Source organism: Petaurus breviceps, unplaced genomic scaffold (assembly GCF_028583685.1).
Source record: "Petaurus breviceps papuanus isolate PSGF00001 unplaced genomic scaffold, PetGlider_PUasm1.0 38, whole genome shotgun sequence".
NCBI classification, from domain to species: Eukaryota; Metazoa; Chordata; class Mammalia; order Diprotodontia; family Petauridae; genus Petaurus; species Petaurus breviceps.
The window spans coordinates 38138671-38163431 of NW_027186304.1; the positions used below are offsets into that span (position 1 = coordinate 38138671).

The window sequence follows — 24761 nt, forward strand, 5'->3', positions numbered from 1 at the left end:
AAACAATGGGTAGAAGAATGTAAAAGGAGATTCTGAGTTCATATAAGGAAAAATGTCTCAACAACTGAACTGTCTAAAAATAGATTTTGCTGGTTTGGGAGGGAATGATTTCCTCTCACTGGAAGTCTTCATGCAGTAGAAGCTGCTGTAGGGAATGTCCCTATTCAGCTATGAGTTGGACCAGATTCCCTCTGAGGTCCCTTCTTTCTGTGATTCTTTAATTCTCACAGTAGAGAAAGATGGAAAGGAGTGAGTCTTGTAAAGGAGAGAATATTTCAGTGTGGGACATTTTAGGGGAAACATCAAGATGAAGGCAAAGAAAACAATGTTCTGTTAAATTCAGGGTGTATGATCACCTTAATTTTAACATAGGTTAAGAGTGTTAGGAGGCTAGATGTTATTGTTTTGGGAGGTTTAGATAAGAATTGGACCTGGAACTAGGGCCCCAGAAATGACAGAGGTTCAAGAATACCTCAGAGGGTGGCTAGGTGGCGCAGTGAGTAAAGTGCCGGCTCTGGACTCAGGAGGACCGGAGTTTGTTTCCAGTCTCAGACACTTAACACCCACACAAAAAAACTAGCCGTGTAACCTTGGGCAAGTTACTTAACCCCAATTTCCCTCCAAAAAGGCAAAAAAAAAAAAAGAATACCTCAGTATCCCCACAGCTAGATTAACACACTTAAGCATATGGCTCTCTAGTTTCACTTTTTTTTAATGGAAAACTTAGAATCATTAAAGGAGCATTGTGATTTTCCAAAGACAATTCAGCCCATCTTGTCCATTTGTACTGTCTGACCCAGATGATGGATATGCTCTATCTAGTGGGACTAAAGACCTATCGGTAAAACACTTGTATTTTGTTATGGAATTAATTTAAGTGAAGTGAACACTGGCCGTCTACCATATTGTCAGTTTCTTCACAACGGCTGGGCTTTGTATCCTTTCCTGAACAACAAGTGTACCCTACAATGATGCCCTTGGGGCAAACTGTGCAAGAGTGGGTAGTTTGCTGCCTCTCAGCCCCTCTCATCTCCTGCAAACACAAATGTACTCTGCAAGTATTAATGAGCCCTAACTCAGTCTCCTGAAGAGAAGGAGGGAGCCCTGAATATAATTTGCCTTTCCCTTCTTAAACTCTAAAACCACAGCATTGGCACAAACATCAGACATCCCATGCAGCTCATAAGTGCATAATAAAATTAGTAACAGCATCTGTACACTCCTGAGTAATCTCTGAGTGGATGCAACATATATTATGCTCTGTTGACTTCAATACTTGAAGGAATCCATGATCTCATTGATGTGGGTACTCCCTCTACCCATGCAGACGGCAACCCATCTAGCCCTCTCCTCTCTGACGCCATTCTGGTCTGTGTCCTTTCATAAATCCCCCATGGAGGATCTGCCCAATATAGAGATATTTCATGGCATCGTGCTTCATTAATTATTGCAGATGTGGCCCTGGGCCACTTAGCTTCCCCCTTGACTTAGCTAAGCATGCATCTAAACATATGTATAAGACTTTTGGTTCCATAAGCTTGTTAACCTCCATATATAGATAGATCTTGTTAGGCAGTGTCTGTGTGATTGGCCTCAGAAAAATTGCTTAATGTCTCTAGACCTCAGTTTCCTCATCTGTAAAATGAAAAGGTTAAACAAATGACCAGGCAAAAGAGAATTCACCATGTCCAGCTAGCTCCAGCTCCTCAGGATTTTCCAACTATCCAGCCCTCCTGCCACACTTTTCCCATCAGACCTTCAGTTCCTGTCTTGGGAACATGCTGTCCTAAATGTTCAGAACCCAATTGTATTTCTACACTGCCCCAGCCACTGGACTGTGATTTATCATCATCTTGATGGCATGCTAACACAGATGGAAAAAACTGCTCTTCCTTCCATTTTATGCTCTGGGTGCAGAAATTAACTTAATACTACCATTGCTTTGGGAAAGGACATGTCAATCAGATTCTCTATAGATTAACTCACTGCCCTGTGACTCTAAAGGCAAAAGCATCCTTTCCTGGCCACCATTTCCCCAAATATACTCTACTCCTTTTAGAATATAAGCTCCTTGAGGACAGGGATAGGCTCTTTTTGTGTTTATGACCCCAATGCTTGGCACGTGGTAAAAGAGTTTAACAAATACTTTTCATTCACTGGTTTCATTCCTTCTAACTCTAGATCCAGGCAGCTAGGTGGCACAGTGGATAGAGTTCCTGGAATCAGGAAGACTCATCTTCCAATGAATTATAAATGATCAAAAGTTAGTAACAAGCTGAGAAAGAGAAAAATCTAGATAATCCATCCACTCTATTCCCAGCCCATGAATAATAATAGAGTGTAAGGACTGTGTCAGTCAACAAACACTGATTAAGACCTTGCATTTCTTGTCACTCTTTTGGAGGCATGATATTGGCTTCATTTGAACATATACAGATCTCTCTCTTCTACTAAAGGAGATCTCAACTGCAGTATCCATGGTCTGTAAACAGAAGGTGGGACCTGTCGGATTTGGCTTATAATGTTTACCAAAGAGAATGGTGTTCTTGAATGTTTTAAAACTGTTTTGTTTTAAAAAATCATTATGTGTGTGTTTGCATTTAATATCTCATAAGTTTTTCTTCTGGTTATAGGTGGTTGTCCACCAGGATTCTTTGGACCTCAGTGCCAAGGTAAATTTCTGCTTAGATTTGGACCCTAAGGCCTGAGTTTTAAATGCATAGCTATAGTGATGTATATTGAGAATGAAAGTGCTCTTACTCCCTTTTTAAAAACTTTACTTCTTAACTCTGTTACTTTTCAGCTTGTCAGTGCTATGGCATAGGAGCGTCACCCGGGGACTGTGACAGGGAGACTGGGCAATGCTTCTGTCAGCCTGGATTTCACGGTTTCTCCTGTGAAGAGTGTGCCCTTGGATATTTCCATTACCCCTTCTGTCAGAGTAAGCATCTGTATTCAGGCTGAGCTTGGGGAAAGGAGGCGTATGTAGGCTAGCAACTTATCATGATTTTTAAATTATTATTGTGGGAATGGAAATTATTTACTCTTCCTAATATCATCAAATCTCAATAACCCTGGAGGTGCTGGGAATCAAGAGGGAGGGTCTGATTTCATTGAGTTTTCTATCTCCTTTTAGTTTTGGCCTTAAGTTTCTTTTCTTTCTTTTTTTTTAAAGCAATTGGGGTAAGTAACTTGCTCAAGGTTACACGGCCAGTTATTTTGTGTGGGTGCTAAGTATCTGAGGCCGGAACCAATCCCAGGTCTCCCGACTCCAGGGCCCGCTCTTACTCACTGCCCCACCTGGCCACCCCAGCCTTTTTAAGGTGAAGCAGTCCACTTTCTAGATTTAATAAGTAAAGTACAGTTAAGTATAAATGAATCTTTCTTTGACAATTGACTTTGGGTCTTTGCGTGCCTTAGGGTAATCCCACTGAATGACAATGGTCATTGTATAGCACTGTGGAAGTAGGAAGTGTAGGAGGTTGAGTTGAATGTGTACAGATGTAGCATATATCCTGTGAATTGTTGGTGTGTGTGTGTGTGTGTGTGTGTGTGTGTGTGTGTGTATTTAAGAATAAATCCCTGGGGAGCACAAGCAAAACAGAGACCTAAATGAAGACCTAATAATAACATCCTGAAAAATGAGTGAGCCAAAGAACCCATTGTTGAAACAATTAATAACTTTGTGAAGAACTCCATCTCTCAGCTCCAGGGCTTCTCTCTGGCTGTCCCTCATGTCTGGAATGCTCTCCCTCCTCCCCTCTGACTACTAATCTCTCTTGTTTCCTTTAAGTCCCAACTAAAATACTCCCTTCTCCAACCCCTCTTGATTCCAGTGCATTCCTTCAGTCAATTTTCTGTATTTAGCTTGCTTTGTATATATTTGTTTGCATGATGTCTCCCCCATTAGATAGGAAGCTCCTTGAGGGCAGAGACTGTCTCTCAATTCTTTTTGTATACATAGCACGGTCCCTGGCGTATATAGTAGGTGCTTAATAAATGCTTATTAACTAATTGATTGATTAAAAGAAAATTATAATGATGAGAGATCATGCCAAAAATTTGGCAGCCCTTACAGAGAAAGTAATATCTCTGAGAAACATACTAACAAAATAGGAAAAGAGAAGATTCATGAAGTAAATATGGAATTAGAACATTAAAAATAAACAAGTTAGTCAACCAAAATAAGCAGAAAAAATGATATCTTGGAAATCAGAGGAGAAATCAATAACAAGAAAAACCAAAAAAGGTTATAGAATTGACAAAACTAAAAGCTGGTTCTTTGAAAAGAACGACAAAATTTATAAATCTTTTACATAGCCTGATCAAAAAGAACAGGGAGAAAAATCAAATTGCTAATTTTTTTAAATGAACAAAAATAAATCTCTGATGTCAGTTTTCTAGTCATTTATCTCTTTCTCCTAAAAATGAAAGCCATAAAAATTCTAGTCTTTTTGGTATCATGGTTAATTAGGTTTTGGTTAATTGAGGTTTTATTTTAAGCTTTAATAGCTTAAAACTTCACTTTGATTTTCTTTTTTTGGGAAAACCTTATAGAAAAGCTTCATATTTTTTCACTTTATTTTTCAGAATTTAATATCTTATTTTCCCTAATTACATGCAAAAACAATCGTTAACATTTTTTTTTAATTTTGAGTTCCAAATTCTCCGCCTCCCTTGACTCCCCCCTCATTGAGAAGGCAAGTGATTTGATATAGATGAGTGGTGTGGAAGCTTTAGCCACAAGAGGCCTTGAGGCCACAGTTTCCCCACCTGTGATATAGGTTATACATATGCAGTCATGCAAAACATATTTCTGTGTTAGGCATGTTGTGAAAAAAAAAATAGACCAAAAAAAAAAAAAACCCAAACCCAAGGAAGATAAAGAAAGCAAAGAAAAAGTATGCTCCATTCTGCATTCCATTAGTTCTTTCTCTGGAAATGGACAGCATTTTTCATTACAAGTCATATCTTAAAAAAAATCATAGAAAGCAGTTATGAGACGTTTTTAATAGTATAACAGGCATGAGTAGTCCCATCAAAACCATGATTATTGTCCAGTGGTCATCACTGCCCATTCGTAATCATGAATTTCCTTTCCTTACAAATATATTGTACCTAATTAGAAAAATTTCATTGTGTTAATAACTGTCAGGCAGTTTTAGAATTTTATCCACCCTGGTCATTATTTTGCATTATCATTGGTAATATATTAAAACCAAATCCTATGTAAAATCACAAATCCCAACTATAACTTCTTTTGAACATTATCCCTTAGAACTAACTGCCCACCTGTAATGTTTCACCTAACATTATCATGGTTGTCTTAAATCATTTGACATTAACCAGAGTGTGCCTGTAAATATACCACCAAAACTTTGGGAGATAGAGAAGTCAATAAGAAAAAAAATGGAGGTTTCCTCTGAAGTGTTCTCCTTTTTCTATAGGATGTGAATGTAATTCAGTCGGTGTTGTCCCTGAAATATGTGATTTCCAGGGGAAGTGTCTTTGCCGCTTTGGAGTTGCTGGCCCTAAGTGTGACAGCTGTAGTTCCGGTTTTTATTCTTTTCCTGCTTGTCGGGGTAAGTGTGCAAATTTATTTGGTGGTCCACTTATATGTCTATTGAAACAAGCTTCACTTATTATATAGAAATATAACAGATGTTTTTACTGAGTTGGGTTAATCTGGGGTTTGATTGAATTATTTTACATTCATAATGTAATCAGCATCTGGAAACTCCTGTTTCAGGAAGCCGCCAACTTAAGTATCCTTGATTTACCCGCATAGGGTTGTTCCAGCCAGGCTGCCTTCCCTCCCCCACGGACTCAGTGTTTAGAGTAGGAAGGGACTTTAAAAAGCAATATTTTAGGGGCGGCTAGGTGGCGCAGTGAGTAAAGCACCAGCCCCAGAGTCAGGAGGAGTTCAGTTCCCGCCTCAGACTCTTAACACCCACACACAAAAAAAACTAGCCTTGTAACTTTGGGCAAGTTACTTAACCCCAGTTACCCTCCAAAAGGAAAAAAAGAGAAATCAACATTTTATCAACATGGAAATGGAAGTCTCTAGAAGTTAAGTGATTTCCCAAATTCATACCTCCAGTTATTGATAGCAAGGGGCCAAGAACTCAGATCTGCAGGTACTCACTCATCCTGACAGTTATTTCCTTCATTTTTGCCTTCCTTCTCAATAACTCCTTACTCTCTACTTTCTCCTCCCAGTAAGTCCTGGGGCCCCTTTTCTCATCCTGCTACAGTGCCTGACTATTATGGTGTATGCATTTTATAGTAAATGGATAGGCCATGCCATTGTGTATGTATGTCTAGAACACTGCTTTTCCATGGTAATTACAGCCCCTGGTGGGAAATGGCCCAGTACTTAACGTGTTGCGGCAATTAATTTTTTTAAATTGATACCTTTTTTTTACATGACATTTCTGGATATATTGTCGCCCTTCTCCAAAAAGCTATCTTTATAATAAAAATTTAAAAAGAAAGAGAAGAAAAAAGTGGGTCAGCAAATTTAAGCAGAATATTGACCCAGTCTGACCATCGTGTCCTCCCTCTGCAGAGGAGGAAAGCAGTTACATTTCCTCCTCTCTTCTTCTGGACCAAGATTTGTCAATATAATTGCAGCTGTCCATTTTATTTTATTGTTCCTTCTGTTGAGTTTGTTGAATTCACTGTGCAGATCATTTGCCTGATTTTGCTTACTTCAGTTCTCTTAGGCTTTTCTGAATTCCTTATATTCATCATTTCTTATGGCTCAGCATATCCCATTACATTCATTTACCCATAAATTGTTTATCCATCTCCCAATTGTTGTACACTTACTGTGTCCAATTCTTTGTTTACAGGGGGGGAAAAGGTGATAATATCATAAAAAAGGATAATATTTGGGGGCAGCTAGGTGGTGCAGTGAATAGAGCACTGGTCCTGGAGTCAGGAGGACCTGAATTCAAATCCAGCCTCAGATACCTAATACTTACTAGCTGTATGACCTTGGGCAAGTCACTTAACACCTTCTCCCTCCAAAAAGACCAAAAAAAGGATAATATTTGTAAAGTGCTTGGCACAGCTCTTGGCATATAGTAGGTCCTTAACAAAAGGCCTGTTCTTTTCTTCACTTTCCCTATACTTTTTTAGATAAAGATAAATCACTGATTATGTTTCTATGAGTCTTGATTTTCCATTACATCATTAGCTGAACAATATAATACTGATGTTTAATTGGAGTCCTTCAGAAATTTTAGATTCCTGCACACATAGAAACCTTTTAAAATAATTTCCACAGAAGCAAAGCCATTTGGTTCTTAGAAAATCACTGTCTGTAAATAGATTTTGTGATAAAAATTAGAAATTGATTTTCATCCCAAATAGCTAAAACAAAATATTTTTAGTATGGAGTTTCTCCTTTTTAAAAAGAATGTCATTTAGGGGCAGCCAGGTGGTTCAGCGAGTAAGAGCACCGGCCCCAGTGTTGGGATGACCTGGGGATAGAATCTGGGCTCTGATAGTTAGTACCACACCCAGAAATAACTGGCCGTGTAACCTTGAGCAAGTTACTTAACCCCAGTTGCTTTAAAAAAAAAAAAAGAATGTCATTTGAAATGAATGAGTAATTTACAGTTTATAGTTTGTGAAATTCTTTCCTAGAAACTGTATGGGGAAGGGGAGGGGGGCAGAATCAGTATAATTATACCTGTAATAAGTCAGGACTTATGCTGTGGCTGACTTTTTTTTTCAAGTTGAAGTCAGGATTCTTTAAAGTCTGATTTTTTTTTCTTGGTTCTATCTTTGTTACATCTGGTTTCCCGCTTTGAGTGCCTCTCCTCTTGCTTTTCTGCCAAAGCTGCCCAGCTCCACCCTGCTGGACTCACTCAGGCACAAAGATGGCACCCAGGCAGCCTGATTTATCGACAGCTGCTCAAAGGAAAGAAAAGAAAGCCCACCAATGGCTGCCCCCTCTTCTACTGCTTGGTTAACACCAACTTCTTTGGATTCTGTAGTAATTTAAGGTGGCACCTCTTGGGGGTTTTCTGTGGCTCTCATGGCCCCCTGCCAAGCCTAAGTTCTCCTCCTCTGTCTTCTTCTCTCTGACAATCTGCTTACCTACCCAAAGGGGCAGATGGGTAGGAGTCAATGTATAGTCAAGTTTGGGCCTAGGAAGAGACAAGAGTGATAGGTGGATATGAAACGAGTTGAATTACCAGACCCCAAAACTATCATGAATGATTCAGTGTCAGCTCGGAAGGAGATTTTTCAGTGGAGGATTCCAGGGGTCTGTAGGGGCTCTTTATGTCCTTTTTTTATCAGTGCCTTAGACGAAGATGTAAATGGCAAAGAACACTCATCAGATCTGCTGATGACACAAATATAGGAGAGACAGCTAACCATGGAAAGTAAGAGGCACTTTCAAAAGAATCAGGGCAGGTTAGGACATCTGGACCAAACAGAATACATAAGATGAAATTTAAGAGGAATGAATAAAAGTTAACTTCATAAGTACAAGAGAAGAGAGGTGTGTCTGAACAACCATTTGTCTAAAAGTCAGGTATTTTTGCTGGTTGTAAAGGAGTTGGCGGTGTGATATGAACACCCAAGAAAACTAATGTGATTTGACACTACATTGAAACATAAGAACATTCCATGAATGCCGTGCTTTAATTAGAGCATCCCTGGAGGATGGAGTTCAGCTTTAGGCGCTGCCTTTTAGGAGGGACTGGAGTGTGCCCAGTGGAGGGTCCAGATCCTTGAAGTAACTCTATATGAAGACGGCTGGAAGAACTGGTAAAACTTAGCACAAAGAAGATTAAGGGGCAGGTGGAGGGAGAGTCTGCTAGCTCTTGCAAAGTACTTGAGGGGCAGTGAAGTGGCACATTGGATAGAACACCAGACCTGGAGTCAGGAAGACCTGAGTTCAAATATAGGCTCAAAGACTTACTAGCTGTGTGACCCGGGGTAAGTCACTTAACCCTGTTTGCCTCAGTTTCCTCATCTGTAAAATTACCTGGAGAAGGAAATGGCAAACTATTCCAGTATCTCTGCCAAGAAAACCCCAAGTGAGGTCACAAAGAGTCAGACCTGACTGAACAACAGCCCCATGCTTCAGATGCTGCTCTAATGAATATTCATTAATGGTCAAAAATGGCTGGTTTTAATGCCACTTTACTAAGATGAATAAGAGCAGTTAATTTTTAGCCTCAGTCCTCAAACTTAGTTGAAAAACTTCATATACCATGGACCCCCTCTGCCCTCCCCTTCCTTCTTTAATTTATTTATTAATTTATTAATAAAGATAATAAAAATGAAATTTTACTAACTTTAATTTCTTAGAGGGTGTGGTGGTATGTCTTGCAGTTTGTGCCTTCAGGTTTTGAACATTTAGTTCTGGAAGCAATTGAAATAACCAAAAGTGATGCTTGTTTTTCCTTTTTATTCAGCCTGTAAGCTCCTCCACCCCATCCCCACCACCCCCTCCCCCAAAATACACCTTTGCAGTTATCTTTCTCTGTCTAGCCTTTGGGATCTTTTCTGAGGAGTGGGGTGGAGAGAGAATGATTACATCCACAGAAGTTTTCAATCAGACCAGCGTGCACTGAGCTGTTATATCAGATGGCCCATGAAGTTTTCTCTCCAGGGCAGAGTTCTCGTTGCCTTACTCTTCAGTATTTGTAAAATCCTCCTAATTTTTCCTGCCAACACAGAACCCTGGTTTTATGTTTTATATTAAATCCCTTTAATGTACTCCAGACCTTTCTGAAAGCACAATGGCTTGCTTTTTAAAAACCATTTGGTGGTTAACTCAGTAAAGGTCTTAGATTTTTGTTCTTAAAGGTAGAGCATAAAGAATCTTTTCAAAAAGTGATCAAAAAAGTACTTGCAGGTGAAAAAATGACATTTGTCCTTGACATTATTGCTCCAGTGTTTCTGAAGATACATGCATATATAGTTGGAGAGCAGTGAACTTTGTCAACAGTATTACTATAAACTGGCTCCAACGTGAAGTCCTTTATAATTAAGGTTCTGTTTCTAGGAGGGTATTGGGATACATAATTAATCACCTAGCCTGGTTTCTCAATTTACCCAGGGGCTGCATCCTGGCATGAAGTAATTAGGTGGGCCTCAAGAACAGGGCACAGTAATTTGGATCAGATGCATAGATTCACATACTTTGCATGTCCTTACTTGGAATCTATTTTGAAGCAATTTCTAAGTTAAATTTTTTTTGCTAACTAAATTTATCAAAATTTATTAAGCACCTAATATTCAGCAGGTATCGTGCTGAGGACAAAAGACAAAAATGACAAATGTCTGTCCTCAGGATGCTGATGTTCTATTGGTGAAGGGGAGCCACTTTTTTTACTGTTAAATGAGAAATATGTGCAAAGCAAATATAAAGTGATTTGGGAGGGCAGGAAGCACTGATAATTGGAGGGGTTGGGAATGGTCTCATGTAGGAGGTTGCACTCATACTAGGCCTTGAATAGAGCTGGGTATTCCAAGAGGAGAAGGTGAAGAAGGACAGCATTCCAGGCACGGAAGATGGATTGTACAAAGGTACAGGGGCAGTAGAGAGGACACACCTTTGGACAATTTGGCTGAAATGGGGGTGGGGGAAAGGGAAGGGAAATGAGTCTCCAAAGCTAGGTTGGAATGAAGTCATGAAGAGCTTTAAACGCTAAACAGAGGAATCCTTGTTTTATTCTGGAGACAATAGGAAGTCATTGATGCTTCCTTTAGGAGGAGAATGAAATAGTCAGACCTGTGATTCAGGAATGTCAATTTGGCAGCTACGAAGATGATAGATTGGAATGGAGAAAGGCTGGAGACAAGATGGCCCAATAAGATGCTATATTGACAATTGATTCAATATGAGGGCATAAGAAAGAAGGAATCAATCAACAAGTATTTATTAAGTGTTTACAACATGCTAGATGCTATAATAAGCTCTGGGGGTGCAAAGAAAAGACAAAAGGAAGTATCTGTGGATAATGCTTGTAAGTCTGCCTGGGTGATTGAAAGAATGGAAGTGCTCTGGAGAGAAACAGGGAAGTCAGGAAGACCGATGGGTATTTTAAAAATGCATTTCTAATTCCTTTTTGATATTATTTTCTTTTTAAATTATGAGTTCCAAATTCTCTCCCTCACACCCCTCCTCCACCCACTGAGAAGACAAGCAGTGTGACATCAAATATGTGAAATCATGTAAAACATTTCCATATTAGCCATTTTTTAAAAGCAAGAAAAAGAAAGTGAAAAAAATTATACTTTTATTTGCACTCAGAGTTCATCAGTTTTTTTTTCTGGAGGTTGATAGCATTTTTCCATAATGAGTCCTCTGGAATTGTCTTGGATCATTGTATTGATCAGAGTAGCCGAGTCTTTCATAGTTGACCATCATTATATCATTGCTGTTACTATGCACAATGATCTCTTGGTTCTTCTCACTTCATTTTGCATCGATTCATATATGTCTTGCCAAGTTTTTCTGAAACCACCTTCTCATCATTTCCCATGGCACAATATATTCCAACCAATGGGTATTTGGTATTTTAGAGAGATATTGAGTTGTACCTTGCATCTGATCTATTTGATATGCCAGTGGGACATGCAGATAGAGATGATTAGAAGGCAATTGGTGGTATAGGACTGTAATGAGGGCTTAAGTTTGTCATTTCTAGATTTTTTTCAATTTTTAATTGCTTCTTTTCCACCCACCGAAATTTATCTGGAAAACCTGATTTGGGATAAGAAAAACACATATATGAGTCATAGCTCTGCCATAGACTGTATAATCATGGACAAATCACTTAATATCTCTCTGGCTGATTTCTTCATCTATAAAATGTGTGTTAGACTGGGTGATCTAATTAAGGTACTGTCAGACAGAGGACACAGGAGATGCTGGAGTGGGAGCACACACAGGAGGGCTGCCAGCAGGTGTTCTAGCAGCTTCACTCCTGATTCCAGCGGACAGGAAGACAGGAATGGAGCCATAACATGGGGTTAAATAAGCTACTTTATTCTAGTCTATTATCCTCAAGAAGACTGCTGATAACAGGAGCACCGACTCCTACAGTTTCCCTAATTACTCGTCTAGAAGGGCAGGTGAGAATCGGAGCTGCCACTCCCAAAGGTCCCATAAGTCTCAACGGGGGCCAATTGAGATGTGCACAGCATTCCAGCTTGTGCATTCCCCCCTATGCCTCAATGGGGGCCAGCTGAGGCAAAAATTCATGCACATTCCCTTGTGCATGCCTGTTCCTCCAAAGTTTTGATGGGCATCAGTCAAGGCTTGCACAGCATCATGATGTCCATATTCCCCACTTACTGACCACTGCCCACTTGGTTATAAGATAAAAGACAAAGGAGGCAATTAGTCAGTACAAGTCTCACAAGTTTACATTAACTCATCATTATACCTCACTGCACAGTCACAATGGGTATTTTTACCAGCCAAACTAAAATGTTTACATTATGTTAAGATTATAATACGATGTGCAATCGTGGTGGAGATGTTTATAAACCATGAGCTTGGGAACTAGAGATTGCTGTGACCGTGGATTCTGGGAACTAGCATCTAAGATCCTGGGAATTCTGACCTAAAAAAGAATAACAAAATCCACCTTATATACAAGTATTTTACTTTAGTTTTTTTTACTCTAGATTCAATGATCTTATGACCTATATTAAAAGACTTCACCAAAAGGGAGAAAACTAGTGAGTGAATAAAGAGTTATGGGAAAATTTCAAGGGCTGCAGAAACTTTTTCCCCATCTAGGCAGAGACCCTGGAGAACGCTTCTTTAACATCTAATATTGGCCTTCCATTGTTCATTATGTAGTAGTGCTTGGACAGGGTGGTAAATAAGACTGGTTAGCCAGTTCCACACTGTTACTAACACATTACCTAGATGGATTTTCTGGTACAAATATTCTCTTTCCATTCTAAGAAGTTGTATAAAAGAAGAATTTATAATTCTCTATTTCATTGTATTTCCAAGCCCCCCAGTCAGAAATAGCACTATGGAAAAACATCTAAGTTTGAAGTCTCTCCTCTTCTGGGATGAGATAGTATATGTAAAGTATTTGGCAAACCTCAAAGTGCTCTCTAAATGCTAGCTTTTTCTAATTCTTCTTCTTCTGCCTCTTCCTCTTCCTCCTCCTCCTCCTTCTCCTCATTCTCTTTCCTACTCTTTCTTGTTCTGTTTAAGAAACAGACTTCCTTCATAATGGGAGAACTCAAAGGGAGAAATGAAATTCGGAACTACCACCTTGGAGTCTTTAATGGGGAGAGGGGGCACTGTGACAGAGCATTTCTACAATTAAGCATCTGTCCTGACATGCCTCATGCCCATTTGGTTCACACAGCTTTACCCTCCAGATCCTGGCTCCTGTTCTAGTGGCTGCCTCTGCTTACACTTCCAGCTCTTCTGGGCTTTGCAGGTTCTTCCTTGATTGCTGACTCCTGCCTGGATTAGTCTTGAGAGCTAGCAAGCACAACCCTTTAAGGGACCATCAGGGTCATGGAGGGTCATCACCTGGCCGATGACTTGGCTCCTTCTAATTCAATCAGGGGAATCCTGCTCACATTTCATAAAGGGATGGATTTTTCCAATCAATTTAGCATTATAATTAATAGCCCTTTGCTTTCTGTGATTAGATCTTAGGCTTCCTAGATTGAGGGTACTGTGCAGTTTCAACACCACTTGGGACACAGTGGGACTTTCTGGTTAAGGAGACATGCTCAGATCTGGGAGCTCCCCCTGGTGGCTGTAGGTACAAGTGGAAGCAACCTCTACTGTCACTATGGCAATTACTGCTTTCTGCATCTGTGCTCTCCTGGAGCTTACCCTGAAACTTGTACTGTGATTTCTGGCAACAGTACCCCAGACTCCATGGGGAATGAAACCCCCTGAGGCTGTAGCAGCTGGTGACTGTGATGCTTTACTTAGGGAAAGTTGCTATAGGGATGGCAAACCCAAGGACCACCACTATAGACACACTTGACTGCCAGGGCGTTCCCCTAGGAGCTCACTCCCTGATGGTCAGGGACTAGGTGCCTACAAAAGCCATGAAACAATGAGAGTAATTTAGAAAAAAAGAGAACATGTTGTTCCCGTTACAGTGTGGTTGTGTTGTAGAATATAAAACAGAGTGTTGCAGTTGAAAAGGATCTTAGAGTTTATCTAGTCTCCAACCATCTCAAAATCTAGATGAGGAAACTGAGACTCATCTAGAGAAACCAGGTGACCTGTAACATTGCAGAGCTAGTTAGAGTAGACAGAGAATGGAAAAGGAGGGGAAATGTAAAGGAGACAAAGTAAACAAGCACTTACTAATTGCTCTGTGCCGGGCACTGTACTAAATTCTGAGAATAGAAATGCAAACAAAATTAAAGATAGTCATTACCCTCAAGGCGCTGTCTAAATAATTTTATTGTGTACATTATTATTTTATACATTATGTATAAATAATATATCAAAGGAAGCTGGAAAGGAGCAGGGAGGGAGAGAAGATATCCATTCAAGTCATTGATTGGCCTGAGCACTTTCCTCAAAATGGAGTTTTAATCAAGCAGAAAGTCATTGAGTTCAATAAGCACGCGTACATTGTGCTGACCCACTGTGTGGGCAGAATGGATAGTTTCTTATAGTATAAACTTTTGTTTTTCAGTTGTTTCAGTTGCCATTTGGGGTTTTTCTTGGCAAAGATACTAAAGTGATTCACCATTTCCTTTCCCGGCTCAATCTATAGATGAGGAAACTGAGGCAAACAAGGTTAAGTGATGTTCCCAGGGTCACGCAGCTAGTAAGTGGCTGAGGCTATATTTGAACTCAGATCTTTCTGCCTGCAGGCCTGGTGCTCTAATCACTGCACCACCTAGCTCCAGAGAAAACTGAGAGGGCAATGAGACCTCTCTTTCCTTCATGAAGCATCTCTCTATGGCTGAAAAAGTGCCAGAAAGACGCAACCCTAGAAGCAGTTCATTCCATTTATGTGACTCCAGAAAAGCTGCCCAAAAGGAAGAGGTGATAGCACACTTGGCACCTGAAAGGAGCAGCACATTTAACAATTTTTACTTATTATCCTGGCCTCGGAGTTACGAAACCTGGGTTCAAGTCCTGCCTCTGGTTTTGTGATCCTGGAAAGTAACCTAACCTCTCATTTCTCTAGGCAATCAGCCTGCATTCTTAGAGAGTCTCTCCTCATCCAGCATTGCCCCATATGCTGAAATAAGAGATTTAGTTCTCATACCTGTCTATCCCATTAGAACAGATTAGTTTCCCAGGTAAATTAGATGGGCCTCCAAAAGAATCAAGTTTAAGAACAGACTTTTTGATTTGATTGTTGGGGGGAGGGGGGGAAAGAAGGGAGGAGAAGAGATTGGGGAGGGAGTTGAGGAAAGGTCCCTAAACTGAAAGTGCCTGGAGAGGCCTGTTTTTTTCTGTTGAGGGTCTAAGGCAGGGGTGGGAAGCCTGGGGTCTTGAGGCCACGTGTGGCCTCACCCCTGGTCTAAGAGGAAGGTTGGGGGCAGCTAGGTAGCACAGTGAATAGAGCACTGGCCCCGGAGTCAAGAGGACCTGAGTTCAAATTTGACCTCAGACACTTAACACTCACTAGCCATGTGACCTTGGGCAAGTCACTTAACCACAATTGCCCTAAAAAAAAGAGGAAGGATTAAGGAGGGGAGAAAATGGTGGTGGGGAATCTGAAGAGAAATCTCTTCAGTTTGCTTTCTGTCTACCTCTTCATCTGGCAGAAGACTGGAGCAGTCACATAAAGGGGGGGTTTAAGGAACATCTGTAGTTTCCCCTCTGGCCTATATCCCCTAGACCCAATCAACCATAAGGATAGATCATAGTATGGTGGTGCGGAGCTGCCAGCTCAGTGTGTGGGCTGCCCTCAGCTGGGACAGCTGCCAGTGTCTTGGCACCACCAAGGAAAAGTGTTTTTCAACTGCTACGGCTGTCCCTGAGCCATGAAGAACTGTTTATCATTTTTTTTTTCTCATCAGAACCATAGAATAATGACAATTCTACACTTAAAGGACCTATGATTTTTTTTGGTCCATGTGGATTCCCTCCATTGATACCAATGGCAACCCCTCCTTGAGTCGGGAATTGGTCTTTCCTTTCAAATTATGGGAATGGAAAAAAAGTCATCTCAGCATAGCGCAGCTTGTGCTGAGCTTCTCTCAACTTAGACTGGTCCTCAGATAACGGGCACACAGTCTGCCATTGTGTCTTGTACTTGAAGCCTTTACAGCTTGGTAGAATTACAGGATCATGAAGTTAGAGCTGAAAGGAATCTCAGAGGTCATCTAGACTAACCCCTGTCCCTTGTCCCCGGGGATTTAGCAGTTGGGACAACTGAGACTTGGGTGAATCAAGTAAGTGACTTTTAAAGTGTGGAGGTGGGCTTTGAACCCAAGTCTGTAAATCCAGAATCTTTGCCTCCTGCCAGGGCTTCTGCTTCCCTGGCCTAATCTCAGAGAACCCTGGTTTGCCTTCATGCTACAGTGAAGCCTGGAAGAACCAAGTGAGATAATATTAGCACAGTGCCTGGCATTATAGTAGGTGCCTTACAAATACTAATCATCATTAATATTACTGTGATTATGTGAATTTACGTGCAATTTAACAATGATTTATTTTTATAGAGCATTTAATGCTATTAAGCACTTTTTTTTTGCTTTTTTTGGAGGGGGGAAGGCAGGGCAATTGGGGTTAAGTAACTTGCCCAAGGTCACACAGCTAGTAAGTGTTAATTGTCTGAGGCCAGATTTGGACTCAGGCCTTCCTGACTCCAGGGCTGGTGCTCAATTCGCTACATCTCTAGCCACCCCCTATTAAGCACTTTCACATGCATAATCTCATTTTTATGTAGTCAGCTCAGTGAATAGAGCACTGGACCTGGAGTCAGGAAGAGCTGAGTTCAAATCTAGCTTCTGACCTTCACTAACTCAGTGATCTTGAGCAAGTTACTTAACCTCTGTCTGACTCAGTTTTCTCATCTGTAAAATGGAGATAACAATTGCCCCTACCTCCTATGGTTGTCATAAGCATCAAAGGAGATAAAGTGTGTAAAGCCATTTGCAAACCTTGAAGTGCTATTTAGATGTTAACAACTATTACACTCATTGATATATAAAATTACAGATTAGAACTCTAAGGTACCTCAGAGGTCGTCAAATCCAGCATCGTTATTTTACGAATGTATAGAGAGGTTTTAAGGCTTGCCTGAGATCAAAAGGCAGTAAATGGCATCTGGAATTTGAAGACAGGTCCTCTGATTCCACAGCCACTGTGTAAAATAGGTAGGTCAGTTATCACTTTTCCCATTTTATATATGACAAAACAGATCCATAGAGGTTCAATGACTTGCCCAACATTGCATGACTAGTAAGTGATGAGGCCAAGTCTCAAGGCTAGTCTTTGAACTCCAATTCCTTTCTACTGTAACCACTTGGTGGCACTATTTGGGAGAATTTAGAAGTTTGAGGTAGAAAATGGTAGTGAAAGGAAGAAGGGTTTACTCTCTATTTCTGGCCCCTACCTTTCAAATTTGGGGCAGGGTCACTCTAAAGCATACCTTTACCCTCCAAATGGCAAAGCTACTCCCTCTTCATAGATCTCACTCTAGTGACTATACTCAATAGGAAACAAAGGGGAAGACAATCAATCAGCTAACAAATATTTATTAACTGCCTGCCTGGCATTGTGCTACGGGCTTGAGATATAAGTACAAAGAATGATACAATCCTTAATCACACAAAAGCTTACATTCTAATGAAGAAGACAACAAATACATACACACATATAACATATAGAAATATATAATATAAATTATGTGTTATAAATATAAATACAACATAAATATAAATATGTATGAAGCAAAATACAAAATATTTGGAAGGGAGGGCATTAGCAGTTAGGGGGAATCAGGAAAAATTTCATTCATAAGATGGTGCTTGTTGTTTGTCCTTCCTTCTTAAAGAGGACCATGACATCAAGAAGGTGATGCCATGACTTGCAAGTGAATTGGCTTTGAGTGAGGGAGAGCTGTGCAAAGTCACCAGCCTCACCTTCTCCTCCAGAGCCATGGGGGCCCAGTGGCAAGATATAGATCAGGATGACTGGAGATGACCCCCAGATGGTGCTTGAGTTGTGTCCTAAAGGAAGAGAGATTGATGAGGGACCGGAAAGAGGAATTGCATTCCAAGCCTGTGGGACTGCTGGTGCAAAGCTTTGGAGACAGATAGAGATCTCGAGTAAGGAACAGAGAGGAGGCCAGTTTGACTGGATCAAAGAATATGGGAAGGGGAATAATGTCCAGTAAGTCTGGAAAGATGGATTTAGGCCAGGATACACTGAGATTTAAAAGCTAAAAAGAGGATTTATATTTTATTCTTGGGGTAGTAAGAAGCAATTAGAGTTGGTTGTGTAGGGAATTCACATGGTCAAATCTGTGCTTAAAAAAATTACTTGGGCAGCAGTGTTTAGGATGACTGGAGTAGAGAGAAACTTGAGGCAGGGAAATCAATGAGGAGTCTATAGTATATTCTTGGTGGGAGATGATGAGGGTCTTGCATCTGTATGAGTGGAGAGAAGGGATCAGATGGAAGAGATATTGTGAAGGTAGAAAGGGCAAGATTTGGCAACTGAATATATGGGGCAAGAAAGTAAGCTGAAGATAATACTAAGGTGATGAATCTGGCATGGTGGTACCTTTGACAGAAATAAGGAAGTTTGGAAGAGGGGAAGGTTTAGACTGGGGGATAGACAACGACTTCAGGTTGGAGCATGTTGAGTTTATGATATTATAGGGATATCCAGTTGGAAATATTAAGTAGGCAATTGATGAAGGGATTGAAGTTCAGGGAAAAGACTGGGCTCTCTCATTCTCTCTCCTCCCACATATATGTATTCACATACACATGTACATGCATGTATAATGTATGTAGGTATGCACATGCATGTGTAGAAAGACACAATCCATGTTTATTTATAGATATGTTTATATACATATAGATATGTACACATATACACGTATGTATGCAGATATCATATATAACTCATCAGTTTCCACAGGTTTGACTATAATGGTTATGCAGATGACATCGCTACATATTGTGTTCATGTATACACATGCCTATCATACACATGCACATTCACATATGTATGTATAGGATAAACATGTTTACATGTATATATGCATACATATGTCATCTGCATAACCATTATAGTCAAAACTATGAAAGCTGGTGAAGTTCCCAAGCCATTGTGCTCTGGGGAACAGATGGAAAACCTTGGCTTCAATTTAAACTCTACCTTTGGAGAAGTTTATCAAAAGTTATTAATAATCAAAATCACAAATATGTTTATCACACTTAGGATAAACCCCCCAGCTATTTTTTTTTTAAGCAATCAGGGTTAAGTAACTTGCTCAAGGTCACACGGCCAGTTGTTTCTGGGTGTGGTGCTGAGTGTCCGAGCCCGGGATTCGATCTCCAGGTCATCCCGACACTGGAGCCGGTGCGCTTACTCGCTGAGCCACCTGGCCACCCCCCCCATCTATTTTCAACAAGGGGCTAGACCGCTATCCTCCTTTTTATACTTAACCATTCTTTAGGCTGCTTCGTTAACAGCCCCTCTTTTCTTTTTTCTTTAAATTTTTAAAAATTATTTTATTCTGAATTTAAAGAATGCCAAAAAAGAACATTTCATATATACAAAATAGAAAAGAAAACGGGATTTATGAAAACTCAAATCTCCGCTAAGAATAGCTAGCTTTAAAAAAAAAAGGATAAAACAATTTAAATGTGTTACATTCAAAGCTGTCCACTTATCTGTGACTCCTTCCTTCTCTCTTCTGTGCAATAAAAAAAACAACATACTTCAGTGATTCTCTTTTGTTTCTTGGTGACACTATTATAGTTCTCTCATCAGCAAGTTAAATAAAAAGACAAGAAAAAAAAACACAATCCTTATAACAATTAAGTGTAGTTAAACAGAACAAATTCACTTATTTTGCATCTCCAAAAATGTATGTCTAATTCTTCACCTTGAGTCTTTCTCCCCTCTGTCAGGAAGTGGGTAGCATCCATCCTCAACAGAGGATATCTAGAATACTGGTTAGTCATTGCATAATTTAGAATTCTTAAGTCTTTCTAAGTTTTTTTTCTTTATGATGTTAGTTTTACTATATAAATTGTTCTCCTCACTTCACCCTGCATGAGTTTATTCAAGTATTCCCAGCTTTCTCTAAAATCATCCATTTTGTCATTTCTTAATAATATTGCATTATTTTCATATACCATAATCTGTTCAGCCATTCCCTAATTGATGGGCACCCTCTTTGGTTCTAGTCCTTTGCTACAAGAAAAAGACAATTCTATAAATATTTTTTTTGTACATATGGGTCTTTTTCTCTTTGATCCCTTTGGGGTATAGGCCTACTATTGGTATCATGGGGTCAAAGGTTACACACAGTTCAATGACCTTGGGGCATAATTCTAAATTGCTTTCCAGAATGGTTGGACCAGCAGGACACCAGTGTTCCTGTATTACCACAGCCCTTCCAGAAATTGTCATGGGGGGGGGGGGACCTGCTCCATTTAGATGGGTGTGCCATAGAACTTCAGACATTTTAATTTGCGGGGTTTTTTTTTTCTAATTTTCAGTAATTTGGAACATTTTTGTATATGGCTATTGATAGCTTGAATTTTTTCCTTTGAAAACTGCCTGTTCATATTCTTTTACCATCTATCTCAAGGGGTATTATATCACTACTCCCTTTTTCAATTAAGAACTAACACAAAATCACAAAGAAGTTATGTATGACCAGTCATAGTTTTATATTAAGTGGAGATGGGAGGGGGGGGGTAGAAAGAGGGGAAACAGCTTCTAAGACACTAGGAAAACTCAGAAATTGGCAATTATTTAATGAATGGAAGAATCTTAAAGTACATGCCTGTAAGGTGGAGGGGAAGAACTAAATACTCCCCAGTTCTTTCAATCACACACCATCCTTCTTAGGACTCACAACTGAGAGAGAGAGTGCTGTCTCAATACCTCAGTCTTAGTCCCTATTTAAAGAGAATGCTGGAGAATCCCTGACTCACCCTTTCCAATTTACCACCCTTGGGCTGCCCTTGCTTCTTCCTCTTTGAAAGCTGCATACTTTCCCTTCTCCTTCCCAAGCTCTCCACCTCCATCCCCTCCAGACCAATCTTACTGGACTACAGTTCCCAGAGGACCGTGCAGCTCCCAGACGACCATGCATCAAGGTTACAGAACTTGGGTCTGACTAGCTAGTTACAGACTACATACCACACTACCAGTCCAGCATACTTTCATGCTAGTTACTTACAGGAGACAAAGGTTGTATTACCTTCCCTATAGCCCCTAAATCACCTACTAGTCTTGGGGGGGGGGGATGTTTCAAATCAGAAAGAGGGATGTAGACAAAGAGGGACTGAAAGGAGCCAGAAAAAAAAGAAGCTGGAGTTATAAATTATAATTTTAAAAAATGTCATGAGGCTTTCAAGGGTGGTTAAAAAAGACGACCAACATCAAGCTTTTTTGGGTTGGGATTTGGCAGTTTTTGATTCATAGTTAAATATTTAAATAAAGTTTAAAAAATAAAAATAAAGTTAAATAAATTCATAGTTAAGTAGTTAAATATAGCTAAATGAAGATTGGTGCCAGAGTAAATAGTTCTCAAAATTTTAAAAAGTATTTGTCATTTACTTGTTTTGCCTTTGCTCCCAGAGTGTAACTGTGACCCGCTTGGCTCCCACGATGGTGCTTGTGGACCCAGAGGCCAGTGTCGGTGCTATCGCAATTATGCTGGCCTGAACTGCAACCAGTGTGCTCCCGAGTACTACAACTTCCCCAGCTGCTTTCGTGAGTAATCAGCTCTCTTCTTTGACCTACTTTCCCCTGCTACAGAAACAGTAGCAACAGCCAAGGAAAATTTCCTGAAAACTATTTTATTGCAAGCCTTGGTTCCTACAGGCAGGCATGGGAAAAGAGTTCTGTCTAATTAAAAAATCAAACGAACCCTATTGTTATTATCATCAGAGAGTATGTATTGAATGCCTGGATGTGCGTGGTTCTATGCCAGATCCCTAATAAGGATCTCTACCTGATGGGATTCTAACGACCTTAAGCCTGGAGGTGTGAGAAGTTTTGCAGCTAGAGGATACCTTCAGACAAACTGTCTGGAGTGTAACTTGAGCCCATGGTTCTTCTGACTTAAAGTCCCAGGCAGTGAGGATACATTTGTAAACACTAAGACCAAAACACTAAACAGTCTGAAACTAAGTATCAGAAATATGTTTGAAAGTGTTCATTGGGGTTCTGAGTTGTATCAAAGGGAAGGATCAATTAGCAATACTAAGAGATCCACTCTTGTTAATGTGATCTTCCAGCCTTGTAAAGCAATCTCTCCCTTGTCAGATAGTCACTTGATGACATAATCACATTGCTTACTATGTTGCAAACCAGAATAAAGCTTCTTAACCCCACTCCTGTTCAGTGTCACAGAAAATGGTTGGAATCTAAACATGGGGAGAACAGAAGAAAGACAGGAGAGTCAGAAAGTCAATCCTATTAGCCAGATGTGCCTTTATGCATTAACACAAGCAAATTGCTGACTAGAGCTGGGGGAGAGAAAGGAAGAGGGGATAGATTCCTTTTCAACCCTTGACCAAGCCATCTCCTTCAGCCTATCTACTACTAAAGGCTTTGAGGAGGCAGGAAAGTGGATTGTAGTCTTTGGAGTGGTTTTTGCCAACTCAGAAACAAATAATTGAAACTAAATCTCTAAGAGCCACTTCCCCTCCTTAAAACATTTCCTTAATCCACCTATCTCAAGTACTAATTACTATAGAAGTAAAGCATTTCCCAAAGGCACTTTGGGGCCCACTTTGCCTAATATTATCATGTTGGATGGTTAAATACCAATTATCCCAAGTCTTATGGTGTGCTTCAATTTAGCTTGTCAGTGTTCACCCCTTGGTTCATACCAGACTACATGTGATCCAGTGACTGGGCAGTGTGAATGCCGACCAGGGATTACAGGACAGCTATGTGATCAATGCCTTTCAGGAGCCTATGATTTCCCCCACTGCCAAGGTAGGCATGCCCAAATCTGGTCAAAGGTGTGCATGATTAATTTAGTTACTTAATAATCAGTTCCTCTCCATGATTTCTGTCTGTTCATTGTGGTTTTTTTCTGCTATTTGCTCACATGCCCCCACTTTCTTTTTTCCCCTACTTGGGCAATTCTACAAAATCCTAATCTCATAAGGGCTGGATCACAGATGATGAGGAAAGCTGAGTTGATTGGAGGGGAGGGTAGAGGAAGGTACAAAGCTGCAACAGAAGGAAAAACAAATGGGATAATGGAGAGGAAGAAAAGCAGCGAAGGCTAACCAAGAAAGGAGGGATAAGAGGAAAATAGCTGAGGATCAGTATAGGGACAAGGAGACAATTTTAGGGGGCATAGAAGGAAGCAGTCTTGAGGAGGAACAGAAGGGATCAAGTTGAGAAGGGAGCAGGTAGGCAAATTCAAGTAGGAAGATAGTGGTGAATGATAACCCAATTCATGGCAGGAATTTATCTTAAGACATAAAACCGATTCAGCTCAGGATGACCCTGTGGCATTGCAAAAGACTGAATTATCAAAGAGGTTTAAATAATGCTAGCAGCATTATATTTCCTAAATGTGCTCATTAATGTTAGACAAATTGTCTGTAAGGGTTGGAAAATGTGCTGTAGACTTTAAAGTGTTGGAAGCATGTAGTGTTAAGGGGACAAAGAAATTTCTTTGGTCAGAGGCCCAGGGTTCAAAGCCTTGGACTCATTCCTTCTGGGCCTCAGTTTCCTCCTCTGTAAACTAGGGGATCAGACTAGAAGATCCGTTCTAGCTCTAGACCTTTGATCCTAAAAAGCATCCCCAATTCTTCAAGGAATTTAGTTGAATATTTGAAAAGTGGTGCAATACTGCCCTCTTCTGGAAAAAATTACACTTGCTCAAAGGGTTATTTCCAGGCCCCGTCCCCAGACGACTCAGCCTCTAATAGAAATGAACCTTTACCAAAAATGATAGATAATATCTTTATGTGAAATGAAAAAAAATCCTACTTTTTTATCTGAGCTTTATTCTCAAAGACTCTTATGAATAAAAGACATTTTTGCTACTCATCTATTGAAAGATTTTTATGGGATTTTAATTTTTTTTAATGTGTGTGTGTGTGTAAGAATGCTGTGGCCCATAATACCAAAAGGTGACATTTTTTTTCTGAATCCGATATAGGTTTCAGTAGTGAATGTAACCCTGTTGGTACTATCGATTCCAGTTCTGTGAGTACAAGTTTGCAAAACTATAATTGTTTAAACCTCTATGATGGTCCTTATTACAGGAACTATGGATAAAATATGGAGGGGAGCACATTTTTTTTTGCCTTTTTTATTTTGGAGGGCAGTTGGGGTTAAGTGACTCGCCCAAGGTCACACTGCTAGGTTTGTGTTAAGTGTCTGAAGTCACACTTGAACTCAGGTCCTCCTGACTCCAGGGCTGGTGCTCTATTCACTGCGCAACCTAGCTGCCCTGGGAGCACATATTTTTAAAGGAATTATCTTAGAATTTTAATAGGTGACATGATATTGAGGCAAGGAAATCAACCTCAGTTTCCTCAGCTTTAAATGGGGATGGTAATATTTGCCCCGGTTAACTTATAGATCAAGTGAG

At 40.1% G+C, this 24761-nt stretch overlaps 1 protein-coding gene across 2 annotated transcripts in view; it reads left to right on the top strand.

The window, feature by feature from the left end:
• Positions 1–24761, top strand: part of LAMA3 (laminin subunit alpha 3) — a 343942-nt gene that overhangs the window by 116487 nt on the left and 202694 nt on the right. For both annotated transcript variants that reach the window (XM_069099797.1, XM_069099798.1), the window contains exons 12-17: positions 2634–2672; positions 2804–2941; positions 5448–5582; positions 21776–21910; positions 23006–23143; positions 24327–24373. In XM_069099797.1, coding sequence (XP_068955898.1) covers positions 2634–2672; positions 2804–2941; positions 5448–5582; positions 21776–21910; positions 23006–23143; positions 24327–24373 — 632 coding nt within the window. The remainder of the gene's footprint in view (positions 1–2633; positions 2673–2803; positions 2942–5447; positions 5583–21775; positions 21911–23005; positions 23144–24326; positions 24374–24761) is intronic.